Genomic DNA, 26423 nt, shown 5'->3' on the forward strand with positions numbered 1-26423 from the left:
GGAGGACCATGTTTATTCATTTTTAGTTTTGCTTTCCCCTCTGCACCTTGCCCTTTGCATTCCCCACATGGAACGCGGTAAAGCTGATGCACATGAGAATGTGCGTGCTTTTCCCCTCCCACTCAGAGCTGTCTCAGTGTTCCCAGAAAGGAGAAGAGCTGTGGGTGTGAAATGCAGACCGGTGATCCTTGTGGTAGTTAGGATGGGTGGGGGAGGAGAACGGCTGGTACGGCAGGACTTTGCCCTCAGGCAGATTGTGGGTAGCAAATGCCACTGTCATCATTCCCCAACAGGACCAAACTTCCTTAGCCCTTCCTTCCCTCCTCTGGAGAGGAGATTAAAAAAAAATAAATTTTCATTATTAAATTTTCATTCATTCATGTATTCATCATGGCAACAGACTAATACAGCTGTTTTCATTTATTTGCATTCCCACCTAGTTTTTATGTCTCTTTATAAAAAGCTTTTGTTACTATGATTGTATCTATATGCACTTTTATGTTGTGCTCTTTTACTTCAAACTATTTTGTAGACATTCTTCCGTGTTTTCACAGTCATGATAGTTATCCAGTTTAAAGGCTATATCATTCTCAGTTATATTTATAAGCAATTGTTTACTTAACTATTCCACTGCTGTTGTATATAAGATTTTTTTTCTTCCTAACTAGTATTGTTTCAGAAAACTCTAAGCACCTAGCTTTTTCTTCTTTCGTGTCTTTTTCTAGAGATGAATTCTTAGGAGTAGGGTGTGCTGCTGGTATTGTTCTTGGGTTGTGTTGCCTAGTGGTCCTTCAACACGTGCTGCAACACACATGGATATTCCCATTTTCCTGGATGCTTAGCCGCCATGTGCCTTGGCTAACTTTTTTGGAGGGAATGTAACAGATATGTAAAAGCTACATTTAGCTCCTCATTATTAGTTCAATTTGTGTTTACAAGTTCCTAATGAGGTTTTGCCACCGGATCTAAGATGCAGTAGGAGAAGCACAGTATTTGGACAGAGGAAGACCCAGGAGTGAATCTTGGTTTTAATTCTAGCGAATTGGACGATCTTAAATAAGTTACTTAAACTCCACAAGACGCAGTTTATCTGTAAAATGGGGATAATGTCTACAGTACAGTTGTGAAGATTAAATAAAGTTTCAAAAGTGTCGGCACAGTAAAATTTTGTCCTTTTTTATCTCTCTTTTCTTTATCATTGTATTTCTTCTTATTTATTTATTTATTTATTGTTTTTTGAGACGGAGTCTCTGTCGCCCAGGCTGGCATGCAGTGGTGCGATCTTGGTTGCTCACTGCAACCTTAGCCTCCTAGGTTCAAGTGATTCTCCTGCCTCAGCCTCCCTGGTATCTGGGATTACAGGCCTGCACCACCATACCCAACAATCATTGTATTTCATTTCATGACAAATTATGTTTTCATAGTATCTCCTTCTTTACCTACTAAAAGCTTGGCAGTGGTCTTATATATTAGAGTGATCTCTTTATTTTTTTATTGAAATTAACTCTTTTTTCATATTTAATATAAATAGCTTCCACTTTTTGATTGCCTCTACTACAACTCTGTGTAGAGTTCTTATTCTCAAGGAATTTTTAAAAAAAGACATTCGTAGACCTAAAGGCGACTATTATTGTTTCTCAGTTTTCAGAACAATGTTTACATATGTAACTGTTAAATAACTTGGCCAAGGTCACACAGCAGGTAAGCGGCAGAGCCAGCGTGAGACCCTGCGTGTCTGACCCTGCTCAGCCTTCCTGCTCTCCATCTCTCCCACTGAGCCTTGGCTTCTCAAGTTGGAAGTTAAACACCAGACTTCAAAAATACATCTTTCCCCACCTGTTAAACTAGTGTATATGCTTTGAATGTACAGATACCTAGAGCATCCTAACTTTAGAGAGTTTCTGACAGTGCAACAAACTTTCTTTTTAATCTTCATGTAATATAAAATACTAGCTGTTTCTCTAGGTTCTGCAGTTAAAAAATAAATACTAATGAACAAGTTAAAATTACCTTTGAAAGAGCCCTCCTTGTGATGTGATATGGATGGATATAGGGAGGAGAAACCTTTTCTGTTTACATCTTCTAATTAAAGTGATAACAGCTCCTTTGTTACCTAGGTGCTGAGTGATGGTGGCTTTCATGTCTTGTCTGTTGACTACAGAGGTATGTGTTAAGAACAGTGTACAAAGATTTTTCAATAAGTGGGGGGCCTCTGATGACCCCTCATTTTGAAGGCAGTGATACTGTGTTTGCCTTTTCTTGCTGCCAGGATTTGGGGACTCTACGGGTAAGCCCACAGAGGAGGGACTGACTACGGATGCCATTCGTGTCTATGAGTGGACCAAGGCAAGAAGTGGCATCACTCCCGTGTGTCTCTGGGGCCACTCTCTGGGTACAGGGTAAGTGAGATCTGCAAATGTGTCCTGAGGCAGGTCCTGGAGGCTTTAGTGTCCTATCAAAGGCAGCAGCCAGTAGTGGAAGGAGCACTGAGCCAGAAGACAGGGACTCTTTGCTGATCACTTTCACACTCTAGAAGTGGCTGAAGATCTTGCCACCTCACCACGCTGTTTGTAAAACAACAGAAGGTCCCTTCAGCTGTATGGTTATCTATTACATTGAAGTCCAAGTCTTTCTGAGGGTTTTAAAGAAAAGGATCCTTGGCCAGACGGGGTGGCTCACACCTGTAATTCTAGCACTTTGGGAGGCTGAGGTGGGCCGATCACTTGAGGCCAGGAGTTCAAGACCAGCCTGGCCAACATGGCTAAACCCCGTCTCTACTAAAAGTACCAAGAATTAGCTGGGCTTGATGGTACATGCCTGTAATCCCAGCTACTCAGGAAGCTGAGGCAGGAGAATCACTTGAGCCCAGGGAGGTGGAGGTTGCAGTGAGCTGAGATTATACCACTTCACTCCAGCCGGGGTGACAGAGTGAGACTGTCTCCCCCCCCAAAAAAAAGAAAGAAAGAAAATGACCTTTAATATAGGGCCTGTGGAACCCTTTGACATAGTGTGCAAATTTTGTATCTATATGCATTTTTCTAACCAGAGAGCCCAGAGCTTTTATCAGATGCTCATACCGGAAGTTGCATTTGTACTGTTAAGTTATTGCTTAACATAATGTCCTAATTCTCATTGCTTTACAGAGTTGCAACAAATGCTGCAAAAGTGTTAGAAGAAAAAGGTAATATAAAATGCTTAAGTGGTATAATTTCCTATCTGAAGATGGGAAAGTAAAAACAGTCAAGAGACTATTGTGTACACTTTGAACATACAGACACCAAAAGCATCCCAACTTTAGATGGTTTCTGGCAGTGCAATGGACTTTCTTTTTTATCTCCATTTAATATAAAATAATAGCTGTGTTTTCAGGTTCTGCAGTTAAAAATAAATATGAAGGAACAAGTTAAAATCACCTTTGAAAGAGTCCTCCTTGGCCAGTGTGGTGGCTCATGCCTGTAATCCCAGAACTTTGGGAGACTGAGGCGGACGGATCACGAGGTCAGGAGATCGAGCCCAGCCTGGCCAAGATGGTGAAACCCTGTCTCTACTAAAAATACAAAAATTTGCTGGGCACAGTGGTGGGTGCCTGTTATCCCAGCTACTCGGGAGGTTGAGGCAGGAGAATTGCTTGAACCCAGGAGGCAGAAGTTGCAGTGAGCCGAGATTGCCACTGCATTCTAGCAAGAATCTGTCTCAAAAAAAAAAAAAAAAAAAAAAAAGAGTCCTCCTGGTGATATGATATTAATTTAAATTACAGGATAAAAAATACTGTATCATTAAATGATACACAGAACTGGCTTTCTGCAGTCCTTCCTAGTAATATTTATGTCAGGGTTTCTCAAAGTGATCTAACTGTTTGTATCAGAATCTTCGACCATAGCTGATTTGAAGAATTAGAATCTCTGTGAACAGAGTCAAGTCATTTTTAAAAAATTAAAATTAGAATTTACTCCATATATAGAGATGCTATATAAATGCAAATATTCATTACCCTAATGCCATACAGTTTAAATATTTACATTACAATTATCTGCTTTTGTGTGTGTGTGTTTTCCTCATCTTTGTATGGCTATTTTTGATTAAGTGCTACACATGGTTTATGGAAAATCATAGAAATGATTTGAGGCTTGAAGTGATATTATCTTCTTCCAGATATAATTTACTCTTCCCCTGAAAGGCAGTTATGGTAGGGACAGATCACCTCAATCTAATTAGAGATTGAGCTGATCTGAAGCTGGTCTTCAGTCTTTATGATGGCAGGTCTATTTCTAGTTCACATTACTCCTAGAGTGTAGTTCTTTGAGATCATAACCAAAAACCTGAGAAACGTACTGAGGTCCTCCTTCTTGTCAGATCCTGAACTCTAATTTCTGTCGTTTGGATTTTGTGAGAATGCTGAAAGTTTTGTCTTGTTTCTGATCCTCTCAGCCACAATTATTACTTTCAACTGAGTTGAGGGAAAAGGCAGCTGAAACTCTCTGGACTTCTCTCTTTTAGTATTGGTTCTGTAGTTTCTCACTGATCAGTAACTCTAATATCCATTCAAACATATATGTATACATACCTTAACCAACCATACCTTTTCTAATTGTTCTCAGAGGCAGTGTTGACCAAAACAACCCAGTCAACCTCTGGCACATTCTTAGCAATGGACTGCAGAACACTGTCTTCCTGTAGTACTTTTCTTTCTTTCTTTCTTTTCTCTTTCTTTCTTTTCTTTCTTTCCCTCCCTCCCTCCCTCCCTCCCTCCCTCCCTCCCTCCCTCCCTCCCTCCCTCCTTCCTTCCTTCCTTCCTTCCTTCCTTCCTTCCTTCCTTCCTTCCTTCCTTCCTTCCTTCCTTCCTTCCTTTTTTTCTTTCTTCCTTTGACGGAGTCTTGCTCTGTTGCCAGGCTAGAATGCAGTGACGCAATCTCGGCTCACTGCAACCTCCGCCTCCCGGGTTCAAGCAACTCTCCTGCCTCAGCCTCCTGAGTAGCTGGGACTACAGGTGTGCGCCACCACGTCCAACTAATTTTTGTATTTTTAGTAGAGATGGGGTTTCATCATGTTGTCCAGGATGGTCTCAATCTCTTGACCTCGTGATCTGCTCTCCTCAGCCTCCCAAAGTGCTGGAATTACAAGCGTTAGCCACTGCGCCCGGCCTTTCTTTCATTAGTTATCCAAGCCACGATGACCTGGTTGTGTTCATAGAAGAAGGTAGTGGTTTTCAATTATCATCATGTGCACAGAAACCTGTTGGGGAGGGGAGGGTGGAAGCGTGTTAAAATGCACATTCTCAGCCCTCATCCTGGAGAATCTGACTCATAAATATGAGGTGGGGTCCAGGAATTTGCATTATTAATAACCTTCACAAATAATTTTGGTGCACGTAGCTCATGTACAAGATCTTGAAGACCCCTTATCTAGGAAAGATGGTATTTGAATAGGGGAGGTACTGATTCCTTTCTTTCTTTCTTTAATTTTCAAGGATGCCCAGTTGATGCTATTGTCTTGGAAGCTCCATTTACCAACATGTGGGTTGCAAGTATCAATTATCCTTTGTTAAAGGTGAGACTCTGGTTCATCTTTACAAGGGATCAAACAGGCTATTTTGATACAGTGTAGGCTATTTCTACATGTCTATGTTTATTAACAGTCTTCCTTTTCTTAAGTAGTTTTATATGTTTTTAAGTCATTCTAATCTGAGACAGTTTATTAACCAGTTACCACAGAAGGGAACCCATGGCTTTCGGGTTTGATATTTCTTTTATTTTCTTCTAACGATATCTCTTTTATAATTTTGTAGTAGATAGACTTGCCTTAAGTTTATTCTTTATTTTTATTTTCTTCTTAAAAGTGAAAGCAAACATTTCATGCATCATTTTTGAGCCCTATGAATGTCACTTATATCTCTTTCATAACTTTATCGTAAGAAACTTTCTAGAGAATTTAAGGAAGCTGCCAAATACTTTTACACAGTATCCCAGATAAAGAGAACAAACTTTCTAAGAAAATAAGTACAAAGGCTGGGCATGGTGGCTCCCGCCTGTAATCCCAGCAATTTGGGAGGCTGAGGCGGGCAGATCACAAGGTCAAGAGATCGAGACCATCCTGGCCAACATGGTGAAACCCTATCTCTACTAAAAATACAAGAATTAGCTGGGCATGGTGGTGCGTGCCTGTAGTCCCAGCTGCTCGAGAGGCTGAGGCAGGAGAATCACTTGAACCCGGGAGGCGGAGGTTGCAGTGAGCCCAGATGATGCCATTGCACTCCAGCCTGGCCACAGAGTGAGACTCCATCTTAAAAAAAAAAAAAAAAGTACAAAGAATTGGGCCACAAGACACAAGATGCAGTTTAAAAATATCTATTGTTGGCTGGGTGAGGTGGCTCACGCCTGTAATCCCAGCACTTTGGGAGGCCGAGGCGGGCAGATCATGAGGTCAAGAGATTGAGACCATCCTGGACAACATGGTGAAACCCTGTCTCTGCTAAAAATACAAAAATTAGCTGGGCATGGTGGCACACACCTGTAGTCCCAGCTACTCAGGAGGCTGAGGCAGGAGAGTCGCTTGAACCTGGGAGGTGGAGGCTGCAGTGAGCTGAGATCACACCACTACACTCCAGCCTGGTGACAGAGCGAGACTTTGTTTCAAAGAAAAAAAAAATCTGTTTTGTAGACTACCCTAACTTTATAATCTTATTCTATATCTAATGCTCAATTGTTTATAGTTGTACATCCATATAAATGTTAGCAAATGAGAGAGGGGGAGAGAGAGAGAGAGAGAAAGTCTTATAATATGTCTTGATATCTGGTTGTATAAGTTCCTCAGCTTGGTCTTCTTATTCAAGATTGTCTTGGCTATTCTTAACCCTTTCCATTTCTGTATACATTTTGAAATACACTTATGTTCTACAGAAAACTTGCTGGGACTTTGGGATTGCATTGGATCTATTTGGGGGACTTGAGATCAATTTGGTGGACTTGGTATCCTTCTAATATTGAGTCTTCAAATTCATGAGTATTGTATTTTATTTATTATTTATTTATTTAATTTTACATTTATTTCTCATCTAGGTTTTGTTTAGTTTCAGTTTTAGGTCATATTCTCCTAGAAGCAAAGCCTGAGACAGAGATTTGGTGTGTTTGATTTATTGAGGAAATGTTCTTCAGGAAAAGAATCCCAAAGGGAATGAGGGTAGTAGCACTGGAAAGGGGAAGAGCAGAACAAGGACGTGACCTCAAGCAAAGTCTAGCTTTGGCCTGATTCAGGCGGGGTGCTAAGCTTTGAGGTAAAGGGCCTGCTGTTTCTGCCATCCCCTAGGGTAGGCAGTGGAGGAGGGGCAGGAGGATGGCGTAACCTTTTAGGAGTGATGGCTTCTGTTATCTAAGAATAAGGAGAAGCAGGCAACACTCACAGCAGAAGTTTATTAATTTTGTCAGTCTTTTCAAAGAACCAACTTTGACTTTGTTCATCTTCTGTGTTATGTGGTTTCTATATTTTTAATTTCTGGTTTTACCTGTATTATTCCCTTTCTCATATGTTCTTTGGATTTAATTTGTTATTATTTAAAAATTTCTTCAGATAGTACTTAATACCATCTAATAATTTATTTTTACTATTTTTTTCTAATTTATGCACTAAGGCACACTTCACCTAAACCACACTTCAGCTGCATCCAAATTTTGAAGTGTGTTCTAATTATCGTTAAGTTCCAAATACTTTATAATATTATTGTGATTTCCTCCTTGACTATATGGATTATTTAGAAGTATGATTTATAACTTCTATGCATTTGGGCATTTGATTATTTTTTTAGTGATTTTTACCTTAATTATCTCAAGATCCAAGAATATTCTGTGAATGATTTTAGTCGTTTGAAATTTGTTGAGACTCGCTTTATGTACTAATGTATGGTCAATTTTGGCAAATTTTCCATATGCTTGAAAAGAATGTGTTCTGCTGTTTTTCATGCAGTGTTCTATGTATGTCAATTAAATCGGGATTATTAATCGTGTTCAAATTTTGTCTATTGTTACTGATTTTTTGGACTGCTTGTTTTTTCAGTTACTCAAAGAGGATTATTAAAATACCTCATCTTGATTGTGGAATTGTTTATTCCTATTTTAGTACTGTCAATTTTTGTTTTAGTTTTTTTGAGGTTATGTCGTTAGGTAAATATGCCTAATAATATTATGATTTAGTTTAGTTTTTTTTTTTGAAATGGAGTTTCACTCTTGTCGCCCAGACTGGAGTGCAGGGATGTGATCTCAGCTCACAGCAACCTCTGCCTCCTGAGTTCAAGCTACTCTCCTGCCCCAGCCTCCCAAGTAGCTGAGATTACAGGCATGTGCCACCACACCTGGTTAATTTTTTGTGTTTTTAGTAGAGACAGGATTTCACCATGTTGGTCAGGCTAGTCTTAAACTCTTGACTCAGGTGATACACCTGCCTCAGCTTCCCAAAGTGCTGGGATTACAGGCAATAGCCACCATGCCCAGCCTATGATTTAGTTTTCATATCTTCCAGGTGGATTCTCATTTTCATCATAAAATGTTCACTCTTTTTGTGATCGATATTGCTTCTTGACTTAAAGTCAACTTTGTCGAGATATATTTGTATATCTTTGTTTTGATTAGTGTTTGCATGATATATGTTTTTCTATTACTTGATCTCAACTTTTCTAAATTCTTGCATTTAATATATATCTCTTGTAAGTGCCATATAGTAGGGTTTTGATTTCTGACATAATAAACTTTATTAATTGTAGTATTTAGTCTATTTATATTTTATGTAACCATTATATATTGAGGTTCAAATATACTTTCTTATTATGTTCTTTTTTGTGTCATCTGTTCTGTGTTCTTTTGCCTCTAGTTTCTTGCTTTCCTTTGACTTGGCAGCTCTGTCTCAAAGAGAAATATGGTATCAGGCTCACCTCTCTGATCACCCCTTCTCTCTAGGATCTAAATGTTTCCAGGTCTCACTGCCTTGGTAGCTCTCTGACACCTTCAAGAAGAGTTTTAAAGAAATATTTTGTCCAATTTTTCTAGTTGTCTTTGGTGAAAGGTTTAGTCTGTAACAATTCTTCTATTACTAGAAGAGGTAAATTTCCCCATTCTTTCAAATTTGAGATTTAATTTAAAATGTCATAAACTTTAGTTTAATAGGTACTCTAAGGTCTAGAAGTTTAATAGGTACTCTAAGGTCTAGAAGTATAACAGTCCTGTGTATTTCAGTCTTAAAGAATGATGGCTCTAGTGTCAGACTTGCCAGGTTTGATTTCCAGGATTGTTGCTTAATAGCTGTGTAAACTTACTTTTAATGCTTTGACTACCTCATCTGTAAAATGGGGTAATTATAGTCTATTCAAGATTGCTGTGATAATTAAGTGAATTAATATATGAAACACATCTACAGTTGTGCCTGGCAGAGAGTGAGCCCTCAGTGGATGTCAGCTTTTTTTTTTTTTTTTTTTTAATGCTCAGTAGAATGCCGTAACTGATCATTAGTGAATAAGAAGGTGTAAATGGAGTGAGACATACAGATGTAGTAAAAGGCATGTGTTCTCAACCTCAAGAGGCTTTCTGTTTAGTTGGGTAGACAGGACACAAATAGGAGGTATAAAGTAACAGCAGGGATTTCTATGGGTCTCTTTGGAATCAGTTTTGTTACTCAGAATCGAAAGGCAGCATGATGTTGTGGAAAAGAGCATGGGTTGTGGAGCCACTCAGACTTGGGTTCAAATCTGTCCTTGGCCACATACCCTTTATAACCTTGGTAAGTTGTTTCTCGCTCTCTAAGTTTTCCCATTTTTTTACTAAGGGGTTGACGACGCCTACTGCACAGGGTCGTTGTGAAGATTGAATTAAGGAAGATAATGTATGTGAAGTTCCCAGCTGCTAGTAAGCACTAGACAAATACTTGTTCCTTTCTGTCCCCTTCCTGTTACAAATTAGGCTAAGGTGCTATGTATGGCAGGAAAAGACAGGGAGAATTCAAGATAGGGAGAATTACAGGCTTTGCTCACAGGTGTGGCCAGTGAAGACTTCACAGCGTATTGGACCTAAGCTGCTTTCTTGAAGGTGAGGGAAAGCAGTTAGGAAACAGCGCAAGAAACAGGTGCATGTGAACGCAGACCCCTGGCAGGAATGGGGCAGTTCTATGTCATAAACGGCCTGAGAGTTAATAGAGGGCTTCCACACAAGCCTTTCACACTCGTTATTCTTTTAAATCCTCACGGCAACTCTGTGAGTTTGTCATCACTGCTTCCACTTAGAGATGAGACAAATGGAGACTTAGAGGCTTGCCTAATTGTCACGTCTTATAAGAAGAAGAAATGAGACTCAAACCTACATCTTCTAATTACAAGCAGTTAGACTGGAAGTGAGCAGGGTTTGGAATGAAAGACTGTGACCAGATGTGGATGGGCTTGCAGGTTAGCTGGGAATTGTTGTTTTCAGTAGATAGTGTGACATGCCCAAAGCTTTGTAACAGAAGATTTAATATAACTGGTAATTTAAGGATGTTTATCTGGTGGTATTACAGAAGAGAGAGGAAGGTAGGAAGACCAATTAGGAGAGCCCATTGCCATGATCTAGGCTGGAGGGGAAGGTATAACCTGTGAGTCTCAAAGGGCACTCCAGGGTGGGAGGGAATGAGGAATAATGAGAGTAGATTGACCTGGGTTTGCTTTCTTCCTACTCTTTCAGAATTTAAGATGAATTGCTGAAGGACTTCTCTTATTGAATTATCCTCAGGGGATTCTTAGTTCAGGGGGTGAGAGTACCAGAAGACAAAAGAGAAAACAAACAAGAAATCTTGCCCTTGGCATGGAAGAGGAGGGAGAAGAAAGAGAAGGAAAGGCAGTGTCAGGAAGTCCAGAGCACACATGAATGCAGTTCAGTTGCTGTGAGACCAGGCCAAAAAGTTCAGGCCAGACAAATCCCACAGAACCAAGGAGATTCCAGCCGGGCGCGGTGGCTCATGCCTATAATCCCAGCACTTTGGGAGGCCGAGGCGGATGGATCACCTGAGGTCAGGAGTTCAAGACCAGCCTGGCCAACATGGCAAGACCGTGTCTGTACTAAAAATACAAAAATTAGCTGGGCATGGTGGCAGGTGACTGTAATCCCAGCTACTTGGGAGACTGAGGCAGGAGAATCGCTTGAACCCAGGAGGTGAAGGTTGTGGTGAGCCGAGATCGTGCCATTGCACTCTGGCCTGGGCAACAAGAGCGAAACTCCGTCTCAAAAGAACAAAACAAAACTATACAAAACACCAAGGAGATTTCTGGGGAATAGCAGGCCTAAGTCAAAACTATGAAGCAGAAATTTGTGTTTAGTGGTACTGGCTCACCTATTTTATACCCATTTCCTTACCACAGTCCCTAAAATGACATGAATTACTTCCTAAAATCAGAAAAATTGTAAGTTTATTCTATTTAGAAAGTCTCTATTCAATTATTACAGTTCATAGTAGGAGACTATTAACAAATGACATTATAGCCATGGGGCAAGTTTTAATTTCTTTTTCTTTTTAAAAAATTGTGAAGCAGAAGTTTGTATTTATTGGGGTCAACCTCCCTATTCTGTGTGTATTTCCTTCCCTTGGCCATGTCCCATTTACTACCCAGTCTACCCCTCCTCTCTCAGGCACAACATGAAAATGTATAATACTGTGCTTATTTTTCCCCTTTGCAAATTTATTGCAAATGTAATCCCAGCACTTTGGGAGGCCGAGGTAGGCAGATCATTTGAGGTCAGGAGTTTGAGACCAGCCTAGCCAATATGGAGAAACACCGTCTCTACTAAAAATATAAAAATTACCTGGGCGTGGTGGTGCATGCCCGTAGTCCCAGCTACTTGGGTGGCTGAGGCAGGAGAATTGCTTGAACCCAGGAGGCAGAGGTTGCAGGGAGCCAAGATTGCGCCACTGCACTCTAGCCTTGGTGACAGAGTGAGACTCTATCTTAAAAAAAAAAAAAAAAAAAAAGATTTAAAATCTGGGCCAGGCATGGTGGCTCATGTCTGTAATCCCAGCACTTTGGATGGTCAAGACCAGAAGATGGTTTTGAGCCCAGGAGTTCAAGATTAGTCTAGGCAACATGGCAAAACCCCTTCTCTACAAAAAATTAGTCAGCTGTGGTGGCACATCCCTGTAGTCCCAGCTACTATGGAGGCTGAGGTGGGAGGATTGCTTGAACCTAGGAGTTCAAGGGCTGCAGTGAGCCATGATTGTGCCACTGCACCCACTCCAGTCTAGGCAGCAGAGTGAGACCCTGTCTCAAAATAAAGAAACAAATAAATAAAATAAATAATACCTGAAGTTCAATCATTCTAACATGAAAATGACAGATAATAACAAAGTGTACACCAGGGATATTTGCGTAATAGACTCATTTTGTCTTTAGCAAATATTTATCAAGTATCTATTATGTACCAGGAACTTTTCTAGTTTCTGAGGATACCACAGGGAATAAGAGAGTTGTGGTCCATTTGCCTATGAAGTTCATATTGTTGGTGGAGAAATAGATAGAAGATAAATACATTTTTAAAAACCCAATAGTGAGAAGTGCTGTGACAGCACCAAAATAATGTGATGGAGAATGACTGGGTGGTGGGGGCAAGGTTTGATAGCTGGTTATGGAAAACAGTTCTAAAGAAATAGCATCTGAGCTGAGACCTGCTTGAGATGAAGCCAGCTGATAGGAAAATCTAGAGATCTCAGGCTGGGGTAAAAGTAAAGACAAGGGCCTTGAGGTGGGATCAGGCCTGACATGTTCCAGAAGCAGAAGCCAGGAGGTAGACAGGAAGGGCCTTAGTGATAGGAGATGAGGCTGGAGAGGGAGGCAGGCAGCTGCCGGATTCTGCAAGGCTTTGGAGGCCAAGGTGATATGTTCAGGTTTAATCCAATTGCCTTTGGAGGGTGTTAAGCAAAAGAGGACTATGATCTGATTTGCACGTTAAAATAGTCATTCTAGCTTTCCTGTGGGAACTGGATTGTGGTAGGGTGATTGCAGCTTAGTATAAGCAAGAGATGAAGGGTGGCTTAGGCTAAGTGATAGTGGGGATGGGGAGAAATGAATGGGTTTGGGATACAGTTTTGGAGGTAGGATTCAAAGTTTGTGAGAAAGGTGCAATATTGCTCAGGGTTTCTATCCTTTACTCCTTCTTTCCAGATGAAATGGATGTTTCTGGGGCATATAAACTAACTTACATGTTGACTATGTGAGTCAAAACATTGTAAAAGTGGTTTTAGCTAGTATTCTATTTCTTGGATTTTGCTATTAAACAACAAATTTAGTATGTCTAGAATAAGCGTTGTTGTATCTGGAATCCTGCAGTCATTGTTAAAACCTAGAATGTCTTTTAAGGCATTGGCAAATTAAATCATATTTAAAAGTTTATAGTGTTCAACTTCTCTCAAATCAATTTGCCATGTATTGTGTATTTTCATCAGAATTTTTGACTAATCAGAATATTCTGTCCACCAACTAAACCAGTTACGTTCACAGTAGAAGCAATTTTTAGGTTTTGCATACCACTGCTTCTATATAGAAAAGTAAGAGTTAGTGATGCCATTTGTAGGAAGTGAAAACAAAATGTTGACGATGATGATCTATGATGGCAGGATTATGTGTTTCTTCTACGTTCCTTTCTTTTTTTCCAAATTCCCGACGTGCATTACTTTTAGAAGTTTTTTGTTAAGTTTATCATATTTAGAGAGTCACTACTCTCTGTGTTACTCTGGTTCATAGCGAAAGACTATATAACAAATGGCATAGCTATGGGGCAAATATTAATTTTTTTTTCTTTTTTAAAAATAGATTTACCGGAACGTTCCAGGATTTTTACGTACATTTATGGATGCCATGAGAAAAGACAAAATAGTCTTTCCTAATGATGAAAAGTAAGTTAATGATGAAAAGATGTGCATTATTACTGTATCTAAAGGATTCTAGGGGAAGCTATCATGTGACTTACTGGATGGTGACATGAGACATACTGAATATCATTCTTATTCTTAGAATATTGTTCTGTGCTTCTTAGATGGGCACTAAGATTTGGGTAAAGTATCTATGAATTTTTAGTATTTGCTATTTTCCTCATGTCTAGTTCAATGATTTCACCAATTCAGTACTATCTCTAAATTCATACAGGAAGTTGTATATCTATGGCCTATCAAGCCCTTTTAAAGGGCTGAGAGTATTAGCGTATGCCTATAATTCCAGCACTCTGGGAGGCTGAGGTGAGAGGATAGCTTGAGCCCAGAAGTTTGAAACCAGCCTGGGCAACATAGGGAGACACCATCTCTACCAAAAAGTTAAAAATTAGCCAGGTGTGGGGGCACATGCCTGTCATCCCAACTACATGTGGGGCTGAAGCAGAAGGATCACTTGAACCTGGGAGGTTGAGGTTGCAGTCAGCTGTGATTGTGCCACTGTACTCCAGCCTGTGTGACAGAGTGACATCCTGTAAACAAACCAACATACAACTCCCCCCCAAAACAAAACAAAATGAAACAAAACAAAACAAAACAAAACCTTTTAAAGGTCCTCTAGGATCTAGCCTAACATTTCTTGAGGCATCTCTGACTTCTAGGCCCTTTTCCCCATATAACGAAAACTCATCTACCATCTACCTTACTAACGTGACAGCAAATCCAATGACTAGAATTTATCAAGTTAGCCTGTCACAGTTAGAGAATTTAAGAAAGGTTCCAAATAGACAGTTGTTGTCAATACTTTTTTCTATGTCAACACACTTGAGAAAATCCAACATTCTCAGGGGTGTCAGTGAGTCACTGTGGCAGAGATGGATGGGTATCAGGATTTTGGGGGGACAGGGAAGCATTGTTTGAGAAAGTAGCTGGAGCGGGAGACAAGACATTCTTCATGCCATAGCCCTTTTGAATTAGCAAACTAGGGGGTTGACCAGGAAGCTAATCAGACCTGTTAACTGCGTGTCCATTCTCTACATTTATGGAGAAAAGTAAACAAGTTGCTACAAAGAGGTCTCTGAATCTGTCATAATTTTTGTTTTATTGAGGTTTTGAGTTTCGTTTTCTTTTTTAGTCTTTTAATAAAATATTTCAGATGTTACAAAATAAGGTGGAGTAAAGAAGAATATAAGGTTCTTCTTACACTGTACAAAATCAATCTTTCAGTGTTTTTTTTTTTTAGTATTTCTAAAAATCATGCAGAAGTAAATTAATTAAACAGCCAATTAAATTGCATGAGTAAATGAGAGAGAGGGAAACTTACATGGAGAAAAAAAGCTACTATGTGAAATTTTAAATGTATGATATTGTTATTCTTTGGAAGGAAGGAAAGATATTTCTTGTAATTTAGACAGACCTTGTGTTTTGCTAAAGCTTTAACTTAGAAGAGGAAAAATCTCGATGTATAATTCTTTAACTGAATGCTTTTCTTCTACTTGTCCCTAGTGTTAAATTCCTTTCTTCTCCTCTTCTCATCTTACATGGAGAGGATGACAGGACAGTGCCTTTGGAATATGGGAAAAAGGTAAACTAAGAGCTCAATGCTGACTGAAATATACTATACTTATTTCGTCATTTTTTTCATTCAGCCAAATTTTGATTAGAGCTGAAAGGAGGGTCTCTGACATTACAGGAGATTCTCTACCCCACTAAATAGCCTCCATAGGTTTATACAATGGGCATCAGTGTCCTTGGCTCCTTAGCTCGAAGGAGTGTTTGTGGCAGAGCCTGGCTCCTCATCTGGGTTGTGTGGAGCTGCAGGTGTAGGGTATCCCAGGCTGCTATGGGAACCTCCGTGTTGTCTATTGCAATGGCTCTAAAATGGAAGATGCAGACTTTTTCCTTTTAAACAAACTTCTACTAGAGTGGGTCCATAGGAATTGCTTGTCATTTTGCAGTGGGGTTCAAGCAGGGAAGGATGAGGTTTTATCAGTAGTCTATATTAGCTGAGCAGCATTCAGATCTTTAGCTGTAGAGACAGCCAACTGGGGATACGGAGAGTTCTTGCGTCTCTGACTTAATGGAACAAACTCCCCAAGTTGGCTGTTTCTGTACACTTTTAGGAAAATTGGACTAGAAAATCTACAGCTTTGAATGGCAAGCTTTTGAGTCTCTGTCTTTCTGTTCCTGGCAGCTCTATGAAATTGCACACAATGCATACAGGAACAAAGAGAGGGTCAAGATGGTTATCTTTCCTCCTGGCTTCCAACACAACCTGCTTTGTAAAAGCCCCACACTGTTAATAACCGTGAGGTAAGAGTTGCTTTGCTAAATGTGAGTATGTTGCCCTTCAAGGCAATTAGGGCTGCTCTGGCTTACTTAGGCCACAACACGAAAATGTATAATATTTTGCTTATTTAGGTAGGGAAAGTGTGTGAGCTGATCTGGGTCCTTTTTCTACAGAGATTTCCTGAGCAAGCAGTGGTCATGAGTCTGGGAGGAGTGGAAATCTTCAATGAAGACTTCGCCCAAACACCACCTGTGATGCGTATTGTTTTAAGTAAAATTGTACTGGGCTGGTCGGATGAGCTGAAGCCATTGACTTCTCTACAAATCACTTGCCATTTTAACAACAGAAATCACGAATGTTAGGCAGTATGGAATGTTCTTGTTTAGTTTATCATAATCTACTTTGTAAAACATGCTGAAATCTCACTGTGGAGAACCAAAATTTGGTAAAATCTAGATCCTATCTAAAAATATGTAGTTATCAAACATCCTATGGATATTTGTGAATAAGGTAGTTGCAATGGTCCGAATGTCTGGGCTTGTCCCCTAAATTATGTTAAAACCTAATCACCAATGTGATGGTTAATAGGAGGTGGGGCTGAGCTCTCATGAATGAGATTAGTGCCCTTATAAATTATGACCAAAAGAGCTCTTCACTCCTCCTACCGTTTGAAGATACAGTGAGAAGGCTTCATCTGTGAACCATAAAGTAGCCCTCATCAGACACTGAATTGGCAGTGCCTTGCTCTTGGATTTTCCAGCCCCCAGAACTGTGAGAAATAAATTTCTATTGTTTATAAGCTACCCAGTTTATGCCATTTTGTTGTAGCAGCCCACAGGGACTAAGACATTGGTGTTTGGTTTGGACTCAGATAGCAGTGTAAGAAAGTTGCTTCTATGTAGTTACGTTTTTTTGTATTTTAGTTTAGTTCATTTAAATGGTATTTGAAAGTTCTAAGGAGTTTTATAATTTTATGGCTAGTTTTGGGGTAAATCCTAGCAGTAGCAAAGCATCACTAGATTTGCTATAAAATAAGTTTTGGCACTCATGTATCCCTTGGAAATTGATACTTTATTTTTAAACTCTATTACATATAATTTCCCTCCCCATTCCCAGAGATACTCAACTATTATAGATTATTAGCTAACAAAACAAAAACCAGTGAATGTTGTAAAAATGTTCAAGTTCAGTAAGAAGCTATGTTTTCTAGAGACATTTTAGAATTCAATTTCCATTGACTTTGTTAGATTCATTGGATAGTGAAATCTTTAGATCTGAAGGTTCCACGTTCCAGATGTTCTGGGCATATTCTTTAATTGTTCGATCACTGGAGAATTTCCCAGAGGCAGCTATATTTTTGAGTACCATCGTGTTCCAGGCCTTTGGATTCTGTAAACAACATATGCATGTACAGCTCAGAGTCCCAGTGCCAAGCGAGCTTTATAACAAACATCAGCCAAGCACATCTAAACACATTTCATGAGGAAAAATGACAGGAATAAATTATAATAAATTATAAATATTCTTGTTGAGAAGTAGAATAGAATGCACTTTTCTCATATTTAGAGTATTTTTCTCTTAGGAGTGAAAAAAAAGTATTTTTCACTCTAAGAGAAACCGTGGATGTACATTGCCTAGTTGGCAATTCCTGCTATGGTTACAATGTTTGGGCATGTAAGCCGTATTCCCCATGCTTTCTTATGAATGAAGATACTTCCTTTTAAACTATAGGGAAGGAATTCATTGTTTGCTAAATGCCATGTCAAGAGACTTACCCTGTGGCTCACAGAGTTTGAAAAACACTACTCTAAAATGTTAGCTACAATGCAGGCAAACAATTCAATGAGAGGCTTTATTGACCTACTTAGCTTTTCTTGTTCTTTCGGAAGGTATGCACCCTAGTAGGCTTACAATGAGTCCCAAACACTCCACTGGGGCTTCAAAACAGGGTCAATTGAGGCTTTATCCTTATAAAAATATATCAACATCTCATAAATTTTATATAAAAGAATATTATAAGGAGGAATTTATTTTATAGCCTCTTAATTTTGTAAAGAACTCTAAAAGTGTATTGGAAGTGAACAGAACATTATTCGAAATTGTTATCAATGCATTATAGATGCTTATGAGAAATACTAAAACTACCATCATTCCTTAAGGTACAGCAAAACAGCATCTGAGATTTGTTTATTCAGAGTTTGGAAACTTCCTATAATAAGAGGAGGATAAAAGCTTTCTCTCTTCATTTTCTTTAACTATTTAAATAGATAATGAATAGACTTCCCAGCCATACAGGTCATGTTTACTAAGTCTCAACAATACAATAATTGTTAAGAGTAAAAAGCTGCAATTTGCACTAATGAACAAGAAAGACTGAATCAAATGCTGGGCTTCTAGATGAGCATCCTTTGGATTTGGGCCATAATTTTAACAGAGGAGACATTCACATTTGTCCTTGCCCTTGTTCACATTTTTCTTTCCTCCACTGTTTTATTGCTCTATTTTGAGGTGGCCATTCTCTTCCCTGTGTCTTTGCATTGTTGGGGCCTGTATGTGGCTTTTCTCTCCAATGTACAGGAGGCAGGTAGTGAACCCCTGAGTTTAGCTCTAGCACTGCCCTGCTTTTTTGTAGCCATTAACTTGAACTTATTCTGGTCTATATGCCATTGGGGGACTGGCCATTATTCTATTAAAAGATAAGGGCCATAAAGCAACACAGGCCTTGAATGATCCTTTTAAAAACCCCAATGGGACATTTAGGATGACTGTAGGAACTACCCTGTTATCTGCCTTGGGAAAGGAATAGAAAGAAATGTTAGTGAAACCCACCCTGGAGTCTTGGCACAGAGCTAGCGCCCTCCTGTATCCATTCCTCTGGGGTATCTGAAATTCACTAAAAGTCTCTCCTATCAGAGATGATCAACCTTTTTACATATTTACAAAACATAGCTAGAGAGGTGTTTGATAAAGCATATAACTTTGCATGGAGGCTTATTCACATGGCTGTACCCATCCCTTTTTACTTTCCTCAGTATAGTATTGTCTTCCTTATTTTTCTCCTTTCTTTTTTTAAAAATTCAAATATGGGGCCGGGCGCGGTGGCTCAAGCCTGTAATCCCAGCACTTTGGGAGGCCGAGACGGGCGGATCATGAGGTCAGGAGATCGAGACCATCCTGGCTAATACGGTGAAACCCCGTCTCTACTAAAAAATACAAAAAACTAGCCGGGCGAGGTGGCGGGCGCCTGTAGTCCCAGCTACTCGGGAGGCTGAGGCAGGAGAATGGCGTGAACCCGAGAGGAGGAGCTTTCAGTGAGCTGAGATCCGGCCACTGCACTCCAGCCTGGGTGACAGAGCAAGACTCCGTCTCAAAAAAAAAAAAAAAAAAAAAAAAAAAAAAAAAAAAAATTCAAATATGAACCCCTTTCTCTTTCTACTCATTTATATTTTGTTGATGCAGCCCCCTCCACGAGAAATCTAGAAGAGGTACTTATTTTACAACTTTCAAAGAATAGGGGTCAGTGCTTACCTTAATAAACCATGGTTTAGCCTTAGAATCATCATGGCAGGTTTTTCAAATATGGATGGTGACCCCACCCACTACTGGGAAAGAATCTCTCAGTGCGGGGGCTGGCATCTGTACTATGATGAAGCTACCTTGGTGATTCTGATGTGTACCTCTGGTTAAGAACCTCGATGTTCAAACAGGCTCCTTGAGTGAGGGGAGGGAGGGAGAGACCTCGACTTTGCTCATGCTATGTTCTCAGTGCCAGCACAGTGCCTGGCATAAAAAAGACGCCTAATGCCCCTCTGAGGACTTATTTCCTTAGCTTCCAGGACATGCCTGCTACAGAGTGGGTGCTCAATAAATATTGAATTATTTGTGACTTTTAAAAAACTTGGATATTAAAAAATTTACAACTGGCTGGGCATGGTGGCTCACGCCTGTAATCCCAGCACTTTGGGAGGCAGAGATGGGTGAATCACCTGAGGTCAGGAGTTCTAGACCAGCCCAGCCAACAAGGTGAAACCCCATCTCCACTAAAAATACAAAAATTAGCTGAGTGTGGTGGCATGTGCCTGTAAACCCAGCTACTTGGGAGGCTGAGAGGTGAAGGTTGCAGTGAGTCAAGATCACGCCACTGCACTCCCGTCTGGGTGACAGAGCGAGATCTGTCTCAAAAAAAAAAAAAAAAAAAAAAAATTACAACTGCTGCTGAAATGTCAAATCTTAACCTTGGCCTGAACTTGGGAAAAGTCAAGGTTTGTTGTTGTTGTTGTTGTTTTATTATATTTTATTGTATTGTTGTTGTTGTTTGATTGCTTAATGGGGACCTGCTATTTAGATTTAATTTAAAAACACACATTTTAATGAATCATAGTAAATTGGTTTTCTTTATAAATCTTGGCAATTTACTCACCATGTACAGCTGACTCACTTTATCTTGACACTTGACATAGGCTTCATAGTCTGCAAAGACTTTAAACCTTTTATATTGTGATTGGAAGGGAAAAAAAAACAGTCAAAAGCTTCATTAACAGATATTCGCTAAGATTCCATGTAAAATCATCTTTTGCTTGATATCAGCCATGGCTGGTTTACCAAATTCATATTTCTGTTTGTAAGAATTTTAACCAGCCCTCAACCTTCTTATGGTTCTTCTCACATGTGAGAATGTCATCACTTGGATGCATTTGCAAGTTGGGAATATCAGTGGAAGGAGAAAAACAGAACCGGATTTGTGTGTGTTATTCTTAAACCTTACTGGCATCGTTGGTGGGGAATATCTAACTTTTTTCCCAAGCCTAGATTACCTGAGCAGATCATGCTAATCTATGCTAATCTACATGAGTGGGTTTAAGTTGGTTTAAGATTGGTTTAAGATTTTCTTGTTGGTTTTAGAGTTGGTTGGCTTAAGATTTTCTTGTCCCCCTTTCATGATCCAAATAGCACCATCTTCTTATGGGAACTCACCTGTCATGATAAAATAGCATGTTGATGATATCTTTGAAGAGGTCAGGCTGCTTGGGAGAAAAAAAGCCATTGTCAATTTGATCGATGACCAGCTTCAGCTCTGGAAGTGCCTCATAATATTCTTTTGCCTCATACCTGTGGGGTAGGGGTGGGTGGGTGATAAGAAAAAGGCTCTGTTATTGTGTATGATTAACAACACACTAGACACTGCATTCACTGTGAAAAAATGCATTCAGAAATACTAGCATTCAAATAAGTCATTATAGATTTCACCATGAGTATATATAACTTTTAACTAGATCTGTAAGTTTTTCTCTTTGTAAATTTGATTCCTTGTAACCAAAGACACTAAGAACAATAGATAATGAAAACTCTAGTCAAAGAGCAAGAGTCTAATGTGGTAGAATACAGCAAGGTCCATTTCAAAGCAGACTTTATGGCTCTAAATGAACATTGTATTAAGTGGATCAGTTGCTTTTCGGATCCACAGATTCTCAAAAGTTATTGCTACTGAGTGAAACTGACTTCCAAGGGTCAGGAATTATATTCAACATCCTCCAAATGTTGATTCTTTGGGCAGTACTCTTTATTTTGTGCTTGAACTCAGGTTAATAAACCCATCCAGATATTAAATGAAAATAAATGTTTCCAAGTACTTCCGTACACCCATATCCATTCTCTATCACATTTTAGTCCATTTCTTTGATATCTTAAAGGAGCACTAGATCATGATTTAAATTATAGGTCACCCTTCCAACTAGAAACTAGTTCATCTTTTGAGCAAAGTGAAAATCATACATATGGAGGAAAGAATAGCTCTTTGAGGCCAGCTCTGCAATGGCCAATAACAAATAGCAACTCCTCCGTGTGTCTGTCCTTTTACTTGCTGGGTTTAATAATATGAATCTGTGGCCAGGAGGCTCTCCTGCCTCATCGTGGGAGATGTTCTGCTGCCACCTCGTATGTGATCCAACCTCAATGGGATACCTGTGTGGGCAGGAAGCCCTCTGAGGTCACATACCTTCTTGGGCCGGGGGAGGTGACCAGCAAAGAGAAGCTATTCTCTCACCCTTTCTTGTCCAAAGCAGCCACATCATCTACCCTCATGCCAAAGATGAACAGGTTCTCTTCCCCGGCTTCCTCTGCCATTTCCACGTTGGCCCCATCCATGGTCCCGATGGTTAGGGCCCCATTTAGCATGAACTTCATATTGCCTGTCCCCGAGGCTTCGGTGCCTGCAGTGGAAATCTGCTCTGACAGATCTGTGGCTGGAATGACTGCAAGAAAGGCAAGTTAATATTAGTAATTTTGTCTCTCTAGATCCGCTTATATTGTATTGAAGCATTTATTAAGTTGGGCTGTTTTGATAATTAAAGTAATACATGCACATCAAGATAAACATTCAAATGGTCTAGAAGGCAGATCACACTCTTTCCCTTTGACTTGGGCAACCACTTTTGTCCATTTTATATGTTGATATTTCTTTCTCAAGCTATAAACTTTGAAGAGTATCTACTGACTGCTACAAACATTGATACTACATTCCTCTTCTTTTATTCCTTCCAATTTTTGTTATGGTTTTATTTCTTCTACTTTATAAAATACATCGAAATTTTTCTTTTTTTCTTTCTTTTTTTTTTGGTACAGGGTCTCACTCTGTCACCCAGGCTGGAGTGCAGTGGTGTGATTATAGCTCACTGCAGCCTTGACCTCCTAGGCTCAAGCAATCTTCCTGCCCTAGCCTCCCGAGTAGTTGCAACTACAGGCAAGCGCCACCATGTCCAGCTAATTTTTAAAATTTTTTGTAGGTATGGGGTCTCCCTATGTTGCCCAGACTGAACGTCTCTTTCTTGATTCAGAGTGTCTCTCCAGGACTCCTCTTTGGCAACTTGAGGAGATTGGATTGTCTGCATTCCTTCTACTTCTCACTTCCTTCCTTCCACTTTCACTGCGGGAAAATAAGCCACACATAATTGAGGTATGCCTGGGGCTAGACATCAAGCCTCTGACCTTTCAGACTGATTTGAGCTGCCTGAAGCACTTCCTTTGACTACAAAGGTCAGGACCACTTTCCTGCTTTACTCTGAGAGCTTATTTGTGGATTAGATGTATCTTCTTTTGCATCCCTAGGAACCTGGCTCTTTTCTCTTCACGCAGACAGTTCTTAAACAGTAACATCAGAGGACCTAAAAACACCACGGAAAGAAAAAGCTCCCTTTCTACCTTTTCAGTTTGGGAAGTGGGTGAATACACAGTTGGGCATTTGCATGTGGATGGTGCTCTGTGAGCTTGTGACCCAAATAACCAAAGGTCCCAGTGGAAGAGAAAGGGACACTGGCTTCTTGCCCATCTGGCTGTCCCCATGTGGGAGCATCATGCTTGATGCTGGAGTGCCCATGTGAGGCACATCTAAGCCTTGTGCTTTGGCAGCCTGACGTCTGCCCTCATTATTGCTACAAGAGCAAGTGACAGCCCTTCTTCTCACAGGGTGACCAAAGGAATATCTGAGGACTGGGGAATTGGTGTTCTCTTGCAAAACTGGGGCTGGGAACTGAAGACCTTTCCCCTATTTTATAGAGTGGGTTCTGAATGACGTGAAAACCTCAGGGCTGCCTCCCCCAGCACCTAGCTCTCGCTGGCTTGGAAGAAAATGTACTTGCAAGTATAATCCTGTGATATTGACTCCAGGACTCAATTTCATTGTGACTTGGGTCACTTTAAAACCTCTTACCTTAGGCCCTTATTCTGCACAAGAGTGACACCTTTTATCCTAAGTTACTAGTTCCTGGAGGTTGGCTGCCCCATCTTTGATACCATGTAATCTCTAGAGTTTGCCCTGGTCCCTGCATGTTTTGCAATGAGGGTAGTACCTTTTTCAGCAAGAGATACTCTGTAGTTCTCTAAGAAGATGACTTTCAACTTGCTTCCAACCATGGGGTCATTGTTCACCACATCTGCCACTGAAGTGACCAGCTTTATGATCATTTTGGCCATGTGATATCCTGGGGCAGCCTTGGGGAAGAAGGTCAAACGCGTTGACAGAAGGCAGCCATGATGAAGTAGAAGAATGGCAAGAGATTAGAGCCCTCAAGTCCCCACTGAATAGAATCAACTTACTTTACCACCAATGATAACTGTTCTTGGCACGAATAACTTCTTAGGGTCTTTCTTAATGCCTGAAAAAGATGGAGAAGTGGATGGAATGGAAGACAGCTGATGATCAGGGCAGTGAGACCTACGCTGAGGCTGCTGCTTCCACCTGCAAGAGGGCTTGTTGGCTACAGGACTGACTCACGGTTGTACATCGTGATCACGTGCAGACAGTTCAAGAGCTGTCGCTTGTACTCATGTATCCTCTTCACCTGGACGTCAAACATGGAGGATGGGTTGATCTTCACTTTGTACTCCTTCTCCAGGAACTGAGAAAACTTCAGCTTATTCTCCTGTTGAGACAGTGCATGGCGCCAGAGAGCTCTTTTGGTTTAGAAGCATTGGGTCGTCCGGTGTTTCTTTTTTTTTGAGATGGAGTCTCACTCTTATGCCCAGGCTGGAGTACAGTGGCATGATCTCAGATCACTGCAGCCTCTACCTCCCACATTCAAGCGACTATCCTGTCAGGGATTACAGGTATACGCCCCTACTGCCTGGCTAATTTTTGTACTTTTAGTAGAGATGGGGTTTCACCATGTTGGCCAGAGTGGTCTTGAACGCCTGACCTCAGGTGATTTACCCTCCTTGGCCTCCCAAGTGCTAGGGTTACAGGGATGAGCCACTGCATCTGGCTGGGTAGTCTGTTTTTAAAAACTACAGGATAGGCCGGACATGGTGGCTCATGGCTGTAATCTCAGCACTTTAAGAGGCCGAGGCGGGCGGATCATTTGAGGTCAGGAGTTCGAGACCAGCCTAGCCAACATAGTGAAACCCCGTCTCTACTAAAAATACAAAAATTAGCCAGGCGTGGTGGTGGGCGCCTGTCATCCCACCTGCTCAGGAGGCTGAGGCAGGAGAATGGCTTGAACCCGGGAGGCGGAGGTTGCAGTGAGCCGAGGTCGTGCCACTGCACTCCAGCCTGGGCGACAGAGTGAGACTCTGTCTCAAAAAATCAACAAACAAAAACTACAGGATAAACTCTCCAAGTGAGCACCTGGGAGGGGACCCACACCTGGAAGGCTCACCTGCTTCACTTTGGCGAGTTCCCGGAGGAAGATATCATCACCCAGGAAGCTGTGGAGCTTCGTCAGCTGGCTCAGGTCTTTCACATAGTCTTCTCCAATTTTCTTTCAATTCAAAGGAAAAGGTGACTTCAATTTGGGGATGGTAATCAAGTCCACATGGGCAGTTTCTGTCAGTATTTCTCTCCGTCACCTACCACAGTGTGGTTCACGCATCACACAGAACATGGGATAGTTTGACTCAAAGAAGAGGCTCTAAAGTCTATGTGGGAAGAACACTTTTGATAGTATCTTAAATGTAGTTTCAGTGGTTTTTAAAAATTATTTTTATTTTTATTTCATTTTTTTGGAGACAGGATCTCACCGCGTCACCCAGACTGGAGTGCAATGTCATGATAATAGCTCACTGTAGCCTTGACCTCCTGGGCTCAAGCAATCCTCTTGCCTCAGCTTCCGAGTAGCTAGGATTACAGGTGCATGCCACCACAACTGGCTAATTTTTTTATTTTTGTAGAGATGGGTGGTGGTGGGAGGGGGGTCTCATGTTGCCCAGGCTAGTTTCAAACTCCTGGTCTCAAGTGAGTCTCCTGCCTAGGCCTCCCAAAGCACTGGGATTACATGCATGAGCCATCACATCCGGCCAGCTTCACTGGTATTAAAGTGTTAAAAACAGGAAATCTACTTAAAAGAGTGACCAGGAACCCAGGTTCTGTTAGTTATTTATATGAGCTTTATTATCCTCTTTTACTAGAGAAAACCATCTTCTTTGGGGGTGTCCTATGAATACTGTTAGCTGCAACTAGCTACATAATTTGCAGTACCTTTTGTTCCAAAATTAAGAATTTCAAGATGACGGCTGGGTGTGATGGCTCATGCCTGTATTCCCAGCACTTTGGGAGGTCAAGGAAGAGCAGATCACCTGAGGTCAGGAGTTCGAGACCAGTCTGGCCAACATGGTAAAACCCCGTCTCTACTAAAAATACAAAAATTAGCTGGGCATGGTGATGGGTGCCTGTAATCCCAGCTACCTGGGAGGCTGAGGCAGGAGAATCGCTTGAACTCGGGAG

The 26423-nt window shown here is 40.7% G+C and overlaps 2 protein-coding genes across 4 annotated transcripts in view; one reads left to right on the plus strand and one right to left on the minus strand.

The window, feature by feature from the left end:
• Positions 1-17013, plus strand: part of ABHD12B (abhydrolase domain containing 12B) — a 30792-nt gene extending 13779 nt beyond the window's left edge. For both annotated transcript variants that reach the window (XM_001102161.5, XM_001102076.5), the window contains 8 exons: positions 2118-2163; positions 2270-2399; positions 3144-3181; positions 5468-5547; positions 13808-13890; positions 15427-15505; positions 16115-16233; positions 16384-17013. In XM_001102161.5, coding sequence (XP_001102161.2) covers positions 2118-2163; positions 2270-2399; positions 3144-3181; positions 5468-5547; positions 13808-13890; positions 15427-15505; positions 16115-16233; positions 16384-16411 — 603 coding nt within the window. In that variant the 3' untranslated portion in view covers positions 16412-17013. The remainder of the gene's footprint in view (positions 1-2117; positions 2164-2269; positions 2400-3143; positions 3182-5467; positions 5548-13807; positions 13891-15426; positions 15506-16114; positions 16234-16383) is intronic.
• A 249-nt stretch (positions 17014-17262) lies between these two features.
• PYGL (glycogen phosphorylase L) overlaps positions 17263-26423 on the minus strand; it is a 42825-nt gene continuing 33664 nt past the window's right edge. For both annotated transcript variants that reach the window (XM_001102253.4, XM_077940994.1), the window contains 8 exons: positions 25360-25461; positions 24480-24627; positions 24302-24360; positions 24055-24196; positions 22254-22461; positions 21185-21319; positions 20631-20697; positions 17263-17599 (listed from right to left, as the gene is read on the minus strand). In XM_001102253.4, coding sequence (XP_001102253.3) covers positions 17435-17599; positions 20631-20697; positions 21185-21319; positions 22254-22461; positions 24055-24196; positions 24302-24360; positions 24480-24627; positions 25360-25461 — 1026 coding nt within the window. In that variant the 3' untranslated portion in view covers positions 17263-17434. The remainder of the gene's footprint in view (positions 17600-20630; positions 20698-21184; positions 21320-22253; positions 22462-24054; positions 24197-24301; positions 24361-24479; positions 24628-25359; positions 25462-26423) is intronic.

Source organism: Macaca mulatta, chromosome 7, assembly GCF_049350105.2.
Source record: "Macaca mulatta isolate MMU2019108-1 chromosome 7, T2T-MMU8v2.0, whole genome shotgun sequence".
Classification (NCBI taxonomy): Eukaryota; Metazoa; Chordata; class Mammalia; order Primates; family Cercopithecidae; genus Macaca; species Macaca mulatta.